Raw genomic sequence first — 13880 nt, forward strand, 5'->3', positions numbered from 1 at the left:
CTGGGCTTGCAGTACACTGACGGAAACCCTGAAGTAATTATAGAAGGTGATTCATGTGGATGTACATAATGATAGCCTTAGCACTGCATTAGACTCAATTGGCTTCTCTCAGAATGTAAATAAATCCACTCACTGTTTTAACTACACCTTCTACCTTGTTCTGGCATATGGCATTGAAATTGAACAGTAAATAGTCTTTCCACAGAATCTTCTTTTTTTTTTTTATAACTTTTGAATTCCTATTACTGGACTACACGCCATTGGGCAAAAATGTCTTCACTAGATTTCTATCTGATAGTGCTGTAGCTAGATTTAAGGAAGTGATTCCATCAGCATTTAATTCAATGCGATGTCTCAATACAAGAGAGGACTCTTATGCTAACTTATCCCAAATTGATCTTGTTGATAGTGCCGTAGGCTCGTTGCGAATAAAACTCAACTCTATTGCCTCTCTAAAAAAGAAAATAAAACAAAAGAGGTTAGCTCCATGGTATAACTCTCCTCTTCTCCCTCTCCATCTGTATGCATTCATGTCCCAGATCTTAGTGCTGCATTTGACTCCAGTGACCATCATATCCTATTACAGAGACTGGAACATTTAATAGGCATTAAAGGAACCACAGTAAGCTGGCTTAAATCCTGTTCATCAGGTCGTTTTCAGTTTGTATACGTTAAGCTCCACAAGGCCCTGTGCTTGGACCAATACTGTTTACCTTATATATGCTTCCTTTAGGTAATATTATTAGGAAAGACTCCATAAACTTTCATTGTTATGCAGATGATACCCAATTATATTTATCAATGAAGACGAACCAGGATGTACCAGATGAAACCAGTCAGTTAACTAAACTCCAAGCATGCCTTAAGGACATAAAGACCTGGATGACCTGTAATTTTCTGCTACTAAACTCAGACAAAACAAAGTTATTGTGCTTGACCCTAAACACCTTAGAAACACATTATCTAATGATATAGCTACTCTCGATGGCATTTTCCTGATCTCCAGCACCACTGTAAGGTAACATTGCAAAAATCAGGCACATCCTGTCTCAAAAAAAAAGAAATGCTTAAAAAAATGTCCATGCTTTTGTTACTTCTGAACTGGGCAATTCCTTATTATCAGACTGCAACAACAAGTCTCTAAAGACTTTCCAGCTGGTCCAGAATTCAGCTGCACATGTACTGACAAAAACTAGAAAAAGAGATCAGATCAAAGATTTCTCTCATATTAGTTTCGCTGCACTGGCTCCCTATAAAATCCAGAATAGAATTTAAAATCCTTCTCCTCACCACAAAGCCCTTAATGGTCAGGCACCATCATATCTTAAAGAGCTCATAGTACCCTATTACCCCACTAGAAAAACTGCGCTCCCAGAATGCAGACAAAGGCACCTGCCCTGCTCAATTAAACTGCCCGAGAGAGAACGAGTGCACACAGGAGAAAAAAACAGAGACCAAGGCAGTAAAACTAGCCAATAGGAGCACAGACACGTTTGATTGGCAGCAGAATCAACCAATGGAAGGCTGTAAACTGCTTCTACGGTTCAGTTTAGTCCCACTGGTGAAGTTTCTGTCTGGATTAAAACAATTTAATTTATTAAGTCCTTATTGTTTTAATTGATACAATTGTCAGTTGATACATATGTATGCAGTCCTCGAGAAATAATAAGCAATCAGCCTGTTCCGAACAAGCACGTTTTGAATGGGCACTGCACTAGAAGAAATAAAATTGACTTGACTTGGCAACATGTGATTCCACTTCAGAGTTAAAGTCAATATTATCTGGAGCTCTCTTAATGTTATTGAAGGAGTGGCAGTATTAACTGTGGTTATTGAAGTGAATCATGCATTTGTTCTTGAAGAGAAGACAGACCATGATTATCGCAAATCTTGCCTTAGGATATAGCAGTGTCACTATGGCAACCACACATTACGTCATCAAAAAAAAGTCTATACTATAAAGAAACGGGCACTGCTATGAATGAGTAGATGATATGTGCAGAGTGTTAGATAAGAGAAAAAAAAACACTATTGCAGTGAGTCATCTACATGCTGTAAAAAACAAACAAACAAACAAAAAAAAAAACAGCGAATGGCGATGGCAGAAATATTATATTCTGCCTCTGCTAATCATGCATATACACAAGTTTCTTATTCAAATGATGAACTTTAAAGCTGCTCTAATCAATATTTTCATATGAAGAGTGGATGAAGAGACTGTATAAAGTGAAAGGAGTTGCTCATCATGACGAATCCACACAGAATTATCACTTTCCACTTCCCTCACTCCAATGGAGCTTTTCAACATCTTTAAGTTCACTGTTTTGGTTTTACGGCATGCAACTTTACTGTTTTGTTTCTGCTCTCAGCGTCGTTGCTACCTGTGAGAAGCTCTAACGAATCCACCAAACAGCACAGAAACAGTGACAAGCTGGTGAACCTTGTGGAGCATTTAGCAGCTAAAGAGACAGATATTTTATTCAGGAGTTGTTGACGAGCAAACCAGAGCTTAAAAAGAGAGTGAATATTGGACTTATATGGATTAGGAGGCTGGAAACACGACTCCAAATGAATGCAAATGTTGCTCTGTGTCTGTTTGCTAGGACATCCACTCTAACAGCTTTGTAAGGTGATAATACTGAGATGATAGACACGTTGAAATGACAAGTTTAACATTTAATTCTCCCTAAATCCCTAAGCAAGTTTCTTTAAATTTAGAAAGAAGAAATTTCTACATTATGATGATATCACATTCTGCATTGGCTTGTTTGAACACTTAACTGAAGGTGTATGCTGATATATTCAAACCATGACACTGAGTTTTTCTTGGATGCACCATTACACCAAACAGAAATATTCTAGACATCTCCTTCAATATGTACTCAAAAGTCAATCTAACATGTTTGGTATCTTTGGAAGCTTTGAGAACTCACTAGAATTTTAAAATAAAGATTGAAACAAGTTGAAACTCGATCCATGTGGAGCAGAGTTTAAGGTAAAATAATCTATAATGAAAACAGGCATTCAAAATTCCACTTCTTTTTAGCTACTCTCATAGCTGCTGGAAACATGCATCGTTAAGAAAAAGTCTTTCACTGTATTCAAAAGCTGAGACATCATTGTAAGAAATTTGAGAATGCTGGAAACGTTGACAAAACTGTAACTTTCTGTCAGCAATTTGTGCAATAATGTGCGCTTGTATCTAGCCGTGGGGTGTGGTTACATGGCTGCACTCTCCTGTTGGGGAGCGTTTTTATTCCATACCTTCACTTGCATAAACCCGTCTTTGAATAGAACGTCAGCACTATTTGCTTCAATAACACCATTTAGCTCAACTCTTATAACAACGTGTCAGTGACTATAGCAGCAGTCTTGAGTGCACTGAGTGTATTTCAGACTGAATAGACTGACTATCCAAAGGTAGGATCTTTATTGATTTCACATCTTGAACCCCCGTGGTGACAGAATCAGAAGAAAAAGGCTCAAGAGGCAGTTTTGAAGCCTTCAGACAAGGGGGACAAACTGTCTTTGCTGTTCAGTATATAAACAGGAAGGCCTGTGGACAAGATTTCTAATAGAAATTTCTTTGCATAATTAGCTCATATTAGAGGTTATTAATATCAGGAAAATGGCTGTATGTAAATATTTACTCTATATTGAACATTAAACAACATCTCGCTTGTATAATCCAGCCTTTTAAGGTTTTCTCACTATTATTTTAGTTCCTGTGGGGCAGAAGAACTCAACAGTGGAGAGGCAGAACCAGCAGAAAATCTCCTTTTTGAGCCTGAGACACATATAGTCAGTCATGATGCACAACACTCTAGCTGAGTTTTGTCAGTACTGCAGCATGAATGCAAAGTGGTGGGCGTCATGTTTCCCCATGACTCTGCTGGCCTTGTTTATGACAGATTTTTCTGCGATGGCTTTATCTACGTACGTTTTAGTCACTGAAAAATACTTCAAGGAAAATGATCTGAAAGCTTGTTACAAAACCTGGTCTTGCCCCCAGTAATTTGATTGACTATGAATACATTTTCTTCGCTTTCTCTATTTATTACGCCTCACTCTTTCCTCACTCAAATCTTCTTCTTTCACCTTCTCTCATTCTCGACCATTCTTCACCCTGAAGGGCAGTCTGTGATGGATAGCGGCCAGCATTTCATTTCTAAGAGAGAAACTGAGTGTGTCAGTTCACCAGCATCTTGCAGCACCAGATTAGATTGATGAAGGCACACAGCGTGGTTAGATGTAATGAGGATTATATTTCACAGCGCCATGTCGACTGACCATTTGGAATTGAGATTTAATTACTGTAGGTACACACTCTTCCTTAAACTTGGAAAGAGTCCCATGTTGAACTAAATTTAAGTATTAATTTTGGCAGTAGCCATGTTAGTCTGTCGGCTACTGATTGTAAAATGCAGAAATAAGTTAATATATTGACCAGGTACCAGAACTGTGTTGAGGCCCAGTGTATCCAGCTAAATCCTTCATTTGTTTTGACTTTGGACTCTCACCAGGATGTACCATTTTCTTGATCATGGCTATTAGCCTTCATTTAAGGTTATTTTAGTCAGGGCTGGAACACATTAGGCGAATCACATCACCCATTGAGAGCTATTAAGGAGTAACTTTCTCCTTGCAACAAAATGATTTGGGTTTTACTTTAACTTTTTTTTTTTTTTTTTGCCAAGCAAGCTGGGAGGTCTACTCTGTGGATCTGTCATTCTTTGGTTGCTTGTGTGCTGGAAAACTAATGCAAGTAGACTTCAGTGAGACGATACTGAGAGGGGAAAACTGCTCAGTAATACAATCTCTCTCGAGGCATAATGTCTGTATTATTATCAAGTTAGTTAAAATAGCTTTCCTTTATTTTCACAAGTGCAAAAATATTTTAGTACGTAACCTTGTGGTTCATTGATTAAGATGGATTACTTCACCTTGTTTTTAAAAAAAAAATCTTGTGTTTCCAGGCTAAACCCAAGAAGTCGTGGCAGCATACCAACCAAGTAAGAAGAAGTCACTTTTAATTTAAATCATATTGAATTCATGGTGTCTTATTTCTTGACCTCTATTTTTTTTCTTTTTCTCCGTTGATTTTGTGTGCTTCTTGTCATTATTTTTCATTGTATTTTTCTAAATTATGCTAACGTAATTTTTTGTTGTATAAGCCTGTGACTTGACCTCTCCTGTCATATCTTCAATTTTTATTATCTGGATTTTATGCAGTCTTATCTGTGTACATATAAAATAAAATTTAAGAAAAATAACCACAGCTGACAGTGTCCAGAACTATATAAATATGTGCATAATTATTATTTGTTATCAATCTAAAACTGCAAATGCTATCATTTTGTGTGTGTGTCTATCAGTGCAACATCTCCCAGCCCCACTTCACCACGTTCTCCCTCTTGGCCGATGTTCTCAGCGCCCTCAAGTCCGCAGCCGACGTCCTCCACCTCCAGTGACTCCTCCCCTGTCAGGTGGGTCCACATTGCTTGTGTGATAATTTAATCAACAGTGAAGCAGTAGAGGACTGTTGTAGTATTGAGAAACTGTTGTCAACTGTTAAGGCATGTGACTGTGTGCTGATGATGCAGTGAAGGGAAAAGAAAGGAAAGAAAAAAACTGTATATTTATTTGTTGAATACAATAAGATCCACTTCTGGGGATGTTGGAGTGCCTGGAAATTTGTTTCAAGCATGTATCAAGTACTATTCAGTAAATAATTTGAACGCTGCAATCAATATGCCGATGTGCTATTATTTACTTAAGTAGCTCTTCAAAATTTATTTTGCCAGATGTTTCAAGTGTTACCAGTTTACTTTGAACTCAAGAAGAACAGCAGGGCAATTTAGGACACAGCTCTTTAACCTAGATGATTAGTCCTGCAAGCATCTTTATCTGCTGCAGTGTCCTTGAGAAAGTAGCTTCAAGAAGCTGCCATGTAGTTGACTATGACCTCTGACCTTCCCCATGAAAGGAGTGAATTCAAAAGCTAGACTGCTCCTCAGAGGATCAAGGATGTACTCTCCGCTCTTTCTACAAAGGTTGGGAAGTTGTTTCTTTTATATAAACTCCTCTAGACATGCAGTGTCCGCCACTTCATTGCAGTGCTTCAAGTTTCAAGCTTCAAGTGTCCTGGTGCTGCTGCAGAAACTGCACGCAGCTGGACTTCCTTGCCAGTGCATTGCGCCAACAAAATCCCAGCCTTTCCTTGAACCATTACCCTCTGCATGGAAGTAAGAGGAGTCTGCAGCTGACCCTGATTCTGTATAACTTACAATAATATAAACAAGGACATGGAAGGGAAGAGAAACTCTAGTTTTAAATTCGAAATAAATGGTCAATGTGTGTCTAATAAAAAAACAAAAACTAGAATTTGAAATCCATAACAGTCCAACATGATTACATCCTTAACGCTTGACCTGTGCTAGAAAACCTTCTTTATCACGTGTGAATATAGCCACTTGGTGCTCATAAAACAGTTCGTATAAAGTAATGACCTGTCTGTGGTTTGTGTAATTTGAGGTGTCTAAATTGTGCATTGTTTTAAACTGAAAGCTGTCTTTCTCCTCATGAATCAGCCCATAACCAACTGTCTCACTCTCACTCTCTCCTTGTCTCCAGTATTGCGGGCAGGAAAGCTCGAGCGCTGTATGCCTGCAAGGCGGAGCATGACTCTGAGCTGTCCTTCATCGCTGGGACCATCTTTGAGAACGGTGAGTCAGGCTCTGGACTTGCCAGCAGAAAGGAAAAAGGAAAGATGTGGGTTGCTGTTTGTATAGAAACAAACAATTACTGTCAAAATGAAAAGTCATCTTTGGCATTTAGCTGGACCTCGGTGCTGGATTTCATTTTGGTTGAAAATATGTTTAGAAATGCATCCAAGTATTCAATGGATTTTGCCCAAACACTTATATCTGAAAGGCTTTTAACACCATTTTTCCATGACTAATACTTTTTTAATGAAATTAAATGATTCACTCACATTCTTCCCTAAACTTTTTCCTCTATTAAGGTGCAGTGGTCATATTTGAGGAAAGAGAAAGATGCAAAGAGGAAGCTGTTTAGCTGACACCTTGCATTACTGAGAGTCTGAATCCACAGGGTGTGATATATTTTTCTGTTTAAGTGTATCTTTTATCCAGCACCTGGCCTTAAAATAAGCTTGGATTTGCACTTACTCTTTTTGCACTTCTCCAGAGAATATTAGAGGTTGGCAAGCAGACTAAGCTGTAACAGAGGCAGTCAAGTGCAATGCATTGCTTTTGCATGCAGCCAAGCACTTAATATCTTTCAGATCCGTGGAGGCATTTGCTTTGTTTTGTGCAAAAACAAGCATATACAGTATATTAAAGAAACCATACACAAGCACACAAAGGATGACGCAGGAAAGTACTGGAGATATTATTTCTATTTTTCAATTGCTTCCTTCTTTTCTTTCTCTCTTTCATTTCCTTTCTGCTTCTGCTCTCCATAGGAATCCTATCACGGACAGTTTCAGGGCCCTCTCTATCCTAATTTCAGCCTCTCAAACCTCCAACTCCCCCAACTGTAAATCATATTTATCACTCCCACAGCTTTCTTTAGCTCAACTCTCCTAATGAAGACCAGATTTGCACAAATTTAAGGATAATAAAACTACTTAAGCAGGGTGTGTTACTCGTTATCAGGCAGAATAACAGCTGAACTGAATTCTTATCATAGTCCGTTGTAAATCCATGCAGGGGAACACACACACACACACACACACACACACACACAGACTCAGGATTGATATGGATTCTGTTCTTTGGTCATAACAGTTGACACATGGTGTCTCAGACCCCCAGACTCTAAATAGAGTTAGCTGCGATCTTTCAGTGTTATAATACTGGCTCAGTTTATTAGGGTTGAAGCAAGTTGCGTATGTCAGTACCATTGACATTATCGGTTATCACTTTATGTTCTATGTACAGCAGATATGTATGTATGTATGTATATTTATGTGAGTATGTATGAGTTTTTTTTAGGGTAGGTTGGGGGTAAGATGTGAGAAGGTGTATGTATGTATATAAATATGTATGTATATCTGGGCCTGTATATTCATTTACATTTATTATGGTGACTTAGAGTGACTTAACATGTGTGGTTTTTGTGGATCAGTCATAATATTGTTACACTTTACTGACTAATCCTTATAAATATAGTGTCTTGTTTTATTACTTTTACTCACTACTGTATTGCTGATTGTATATCTACATTCCTTCGGTTTAAATAATAATAAAAATTTGATCACAAAAAAAAAACAACAAAAAAAAAATAGAATTAGCTGCGTAAAGAGGGTTATGTAAAACGGAGCACTGTCATCGGAGCCCTTTGGGTCAAAATGTGACCTCGGCGACATGTAATCCATATAGTGGTATCTCAACACCCCAGTTCGTTCATGACTAGTCGAAGATGAAGCAACCCAGCTGTCACCACAGAGCTCATACTGCAGCGTCATAATGTTTTTTTAGCAGTCGTAAGAATACTGTTACAGGTCAATCTACAAATGTGTTTATTTTAGCTGTTATATAGAATATTTCCACAGTTTTTACTGCGTTGCACAACATTTTAATTAAAAAATAAAGATGAAAGATGGTGTGTGCTGTCTCATGTTCAGTTCACATTTAATTTCTTTTTCTTTGATGTAACTGTGGTGACATGGTCTGCAGCATTTGTGAGTTAGATTCTCTGCGAGGACTGTGGTGAACACATAATTTATCTCAATACAATTTACTGTTGACACAATGTTCCTTTTAACTTCCTGTTTTTTGTCCTTTAACCAATACACTGCATGCCACAGCAACACACAATTACAGTACATTGCTTCTTTAAAATTAAAGTATCATTGTAGTTCATACATGGCAAACTCTGCAGTATTAACACTCCAATAGTACATAACAATAGTCATAATGATTGCATAGAGCCCAGCGGGTGTCAGGGTGGAAATCTGCAATCAATTGAATAATTCCTGTGCATTAATTATTAGTTTGTGTTCTCAAATAACTTGATTGTTGGTCCTGAATAAGTAATTTCTGCTCACAAATTATATTAAGTAGATACATTAGTAAATACATTAATTAAAAGTATTGTTACCATTTTGACATTTAAGATGCTCTAATCAACATTTTGTGTATTGACTGTTGGTAAAATGACTATGTGTAATGGATCAGAGGTTGCTTGTAGTGAGCAACCCACAGAGAATTATTAATCTCCAGTGACTCTGTAGTTTGTCTTTCAACTACAACTGAGCCAGAGGGCAAGTGAATATTAGACTTACATTCATTAGATGGACAGACACACGTGTCCAAATGAATTCAAATGTTACTCTGTGTCTGCTGTACACGTAAAAAGGAAACTGTTTGCTGACAAGTTCACCACAAGAACTTTACAAGTTGATGATAATGTATGTTCTGCTTGTTCCTCAGCCCCCAAGTGACAAAATAGAATTAATTCTGTTTTAAGAAATGTTAGAGGTAACACTGAGCTAAAGCTGTCAAAGTGTATTATACCTTTCTGATAACAGCCAAAGCTGAGCAGTATTGCTGAAACATCCAACTGTATAAAAAAAAGTGTCGAGGGACAAAGGTAATGTAATTACGGTTTTAATATTAATTCAATAGGCATCTCAATACCAAGACACAGCCACTGTAAATAATATATGACCATAATCACTTATTTGCTTGGTTTTCCATCTTTTACCAAAACACCATTTCAGTGTTAGTGTTCAGTTAGCTAGTTCTCACCTTCATTTACAGCTGACTAAAAAGTTGATACTGTATTGAAAAGCCGATCAGATGTGGAAGGTTATTTGATCTTCGCCTGTCTGGAGTTTGACATCCCTCACCCAGGCTCATTCTGCTCTACTTCATGCACATTTATCAGCAGCTATTGGTGTGTGCCAGAAATGTCTGCTCAAAATATTCAGAAGTGAAACACTTGAATAATGAGCAAGATGTGAAACTGCCTTGTTCTCACAAGCATATGTGCTTGTATACACGTTTAAGTGACTCATATTTATGTATGTTGTTTTTGCTTCTGTTGTGTGTTTAAATAAAATCAATGTTTCTTTCTCTCTCCCTAGTGCATGCCTCCAGGGAGCCTGGCTGGCTGGAAGGGACTTTGGACGGTCGAACAGGACTGATACCGGAAAACTATGTGGAGTTTTTATAGTCCAGGGCCTAGAGAAAGACCTGAACAGGACCTACTGGACTGGAGTAGACCAAACTGGACTGCAAAGGATTAGATTTGTCTGCACAGACTTCTTTAGATCGTATACAATACTGGACTGGACCATTGTTGATGACTAGACTGGGAATTGAAACTGGACCAAGCAGAACCATATTGAATGGATATGATGCAGGAACGGAGTGAATTGGACTGGGGTGAGACCCCTGAGTTGCACTGGAAAAAAAAAAAAAAAAAAGACAACCCACTGTGGTTCCGGCTGTTATTGGATTAGTGTGGATGGCTTCCCAAGTCCTGGTGAAGATGATGTGGTAATGAACCTGGAATGTGTGTGTGTGAGTGTGTGTGTGTGTCAGAAAGACCAGAGTTGAGGGGTATAAACTTGTAAAAATGAGTTGGTATTTCTGAGCTGTGAGGCTTGAGATTTTTCAGCCCTTGCTGGCTTTTTTTTTTTTAACTGTACTGCCACTGCTTGGAGCATCTTCTCTTTTTATCAGTGAGAAATAGAGATATCTTCCTGCAGAGATGATGGGGATGATGACAGGGAACATAACGAAAAGCAAGTGGCCTTTAACTTTGGACTTGCTAGTTCAACTCCTCACTGTGCGCTGTTTGAAGGATTGCTAATCCCATCGCGGGACTTGATTGGGTTTGGTTTGTACAACTGTAAATGTGTTTGTCAGCACTTGCTCTGGCTGTCCGGTAATTCCCCTGGACAAGACTCAACCTGGCTAATGTTTCAGAGCTCCAGTTCAGCAGCAGGAGCCCCAGGGCAGATCAGCACAGGATGAGGTCGCCTCAAAAACAGTTAGCCAAAAGGTCAGCGTTGGGTTCCTCCTTATTTGTAATGCCTCTCCTTGCAGAGCCCTCACAAAAAATGTGAAAAATCTCAAACAAACTCCACAAGCAGATCAGCAGTTTACAATGAAGCGTAGGAGTAACAACTGATTCCTGCTGGTTAAATCCAGCTATGAGGCCTCGCTCAGCTTCCCCAGCTTAATTTTTTTTATTGTTGGCATTGTTACCGGTGGAAATAATTGGATTCAGTTTTGTATAAGGAGCCGCGTTTGCACTATTTCAATCCATTTAGGGAAATCTCATCAACTACGATGTTTTATTTTTTAAATCACAAAGTCCTGTGTGTTCCAAACCTCAATGCCCTTTTTCAACCTTAGAAATACATATAATTGAGTCTGCGTCTTTTCCTGCTGGTTTTAACCATCAGACAGATCAAATCTGATCAAAAAGTCTTCTGATTCAATTGGTTGCATTACTGCAGATGCTTCAATTTTCAACTTGGATGGAATGAGCAAAAAACTGAGGTCATTTCATACCCAAAATATGACCCACAGTCGTCTGTGTTCTGTCATTGGCCAACACAAGATGATGCCAATAATGTAATTATCTGAAGTGGGTGGATATTTACATTTGGATCCAGGGTTAACAGCCAAGGCTGTCACTCATAAGTAAATTAAATGCAGATGTGGGTTTTAAAGAAGCTCTGACATTTGAAGAAAAATATACATTTTTCAGAATTTTTCAGATAAGTGTATGAAAGCTGGTCTGCTGTGGGGCTCCGATGAATGTCCTCATTTCCTGAGTCAAAGCTTTTTCCTTGAACCACTTGGAGAACGTCTGTTATCAGCTTTTCTGGAAAAAAAAAAGTTTTTAGTTGATCTTTGTTCTTTCTTTTAGGACAGAATATTGAATGAACATTTTAGCATTTTAACGGGAAAATCAAATGGGAGAGAAAAAAAGACTTAAATGTGAAATGAGACTACTTTGTTCATATCTAAACTTTTTATTTATGAGACTTTCTTAAAGGCGCAATCCTGAACTGTATTCTTTTTGAGGTGTTTTATTGACATTGTAAATAAATACACAGCATTTGATAAGGTATAATTTTTTTAAGTATGAAATTTTATATTTGTATTTTTAGCATACTAACTTAATTCCTTTATTCCATCTTTGTTGCCCAGATTTTTGTATCATTTAAGTCTATCTACAGCCTTAAATATTCTTTCAGATGTTTTGGTGAATTGACAAGATTGTGCAGAATTAAAGATAAATGTTGAAGAGCTGCAGCTGGTCTCTTTGATTTTTCTTTCTGATTTAATACCTTGCTTGTATATGTATACTATGGCTGTATTCACACATGTTGCAGGTCTTCCTTTGTATTTTAATGTGACTGCAGTGTTTAAGAAATCACAGGAATGGAATCAACAATGGAACCGCTGTGATCAATGGATTAGCTTGCGGCTGCAAATTAAATTTGTGTGGTGCTTTCATGTGGAGTACAACTTCAAATTTGAACTTTGAGGGACCAGAGAGAGAGAGAGAGTCCAAAATGCAGGAAGCTATCACATTAACTATGATGCATGACCTGAAAGTAATCATTATGTCACCAAGCTTCCACAACAACCTCTTTTTTGAGGATGCAGAAGTTAATTTCACTTAACTTCACTGCTTGTTTTTGGTGTGGTACCTTTATCGATCTAAACTTCATGGTGATCCTTCCTACAGTCAAATCTAATGACTGTAAAAGGAAGCCTTGTTTGTTACCATGATACAGTATTACCATATCTTACCATATCCTTTGTAGTAATTATTCCATTGTCTGTGCTGCTAACAGGAACTTGTACCATATATGTTCTGCAACATTACTAAGTAAAGCATGACAATTTACTCATTAAGTAAGCTGAAACTGTGCTGTAAAAGAAAGCCTTGTTTATTTCTATGGTATTACCAGGCTTTTACTATATAATTTGTAATAGATCATTCCCTTTTCCATGCAATCAACACAAACTTGTACCATATATATTCTGCAATGTTACTACGTAAAACATGACAGTTTACTCATTGTCAACCTTGGATAACTGCAACTGTAACTTGAATTGATTGGTAATAGAGGAAGTGTTTCTAAGAATTGTTCGCCTACTTTCCTAGGAAGTACACAATTTTATCTGAGTTATTGCAAACCTAAAATGGTCATAATTACACGGTACTTAGTTGAATTGATGGGTACTAGTAGAGGTGTTTCCAAGAATTGTCTACTTTCCCAGGAAGTATGCAATTATATCTGAGTTCTTACCACTCTAAATTGGTCACAACTACACAGTACTTACTTGAGTTGATGGGAAATAGTGGAGGTTTTTTTAGTATTTCAGCTGTAGCTTATCTGTATTTACCTACTTATTACTAGTACTATTTACTCAATAATATACTATAATTTACCATATATTTACAGGGTAAATACTTAGAAATTAGGGGACTGTGAAAGGATGGGTTACCAACTTCATAATTTCAAACTAATCCAAATTTTAGATCCAATTTTACCTAGTGCTGCTAAGATTAAGTTTAAAAGTTTAAAGAAAGTACTGAACTTTGGCCTACTGGCCCTAAATTCTTTCTCTAACACTTGTATGTATCCTTACAATAATACTGGTTAATATAGGAACTCTGGCTTTTTTTGCTGTTAAAGAAATAGTTTGACACTTTAAAAATATGCCTATTTGATCTCTTGCTGGGAGTTAGATGTCAGGATTGATACCATTGCCTGTGGAGGCAATTAGCCTAGCTTAGCATAAAGACTGACAGCAGGGGGAAACAACTAGCTGGCTCGCTCCAAAGTTTAAAAACATGCCTACATAATCTCTAAACCT

At 37.7% G+C, this 13880-nt stretch overlaps 1 protein-coding gene across 2 annotated transcripts in view; it reads left to right on the forward strand.

The window, feature by feature from the left end:
- LOC121909809 (rho GTPase-activating protein 26-like) overlaps positions 1–12302 on the forward strand; it is a 116217-nt gene extending 103915 nt beyond the window's left edge. For both annotated transcript variants that reach the window (XM_042430535.1, XM_042430534.1), the window contains 4 exons: positions 4977–5012; positions 5376–5486; positions 6634–6725; positions 10115–12302. In XM_042430535.1, coding sequence (XP_042286469.1) covers positions 4977–5012; positions 5376–5486; positions 6634–6725; positions 10115–10203 — 328 coding nt within the window. In that variant the 3' untranslated portion in view covers positions 10204–12302. The remainder of the gene's footprint in view (positions 1–4976; positions 5013–5375; positions 5487–6633; positions 6726–10114) is intronic.
- The last annotated feature ends 1578 nt before the right edge of the window (positions 12303–13880 follow it).

This window comes from Thunnus maccoyii, chromosome 13 (assembly GCF_910596095.1).
Source record: "Thunnus maccoyii chromosome 13, fThuMac1.1, whole genome shotgun sequence".
In the NCBI taxonomy this organism is placed as follows: domain Eukaryota; kingdom Metazoa; phylum Chordata; class Actinopteri; order Scombriformes; family Scombridae; genus Thunnus; species Thunnus maccoyii.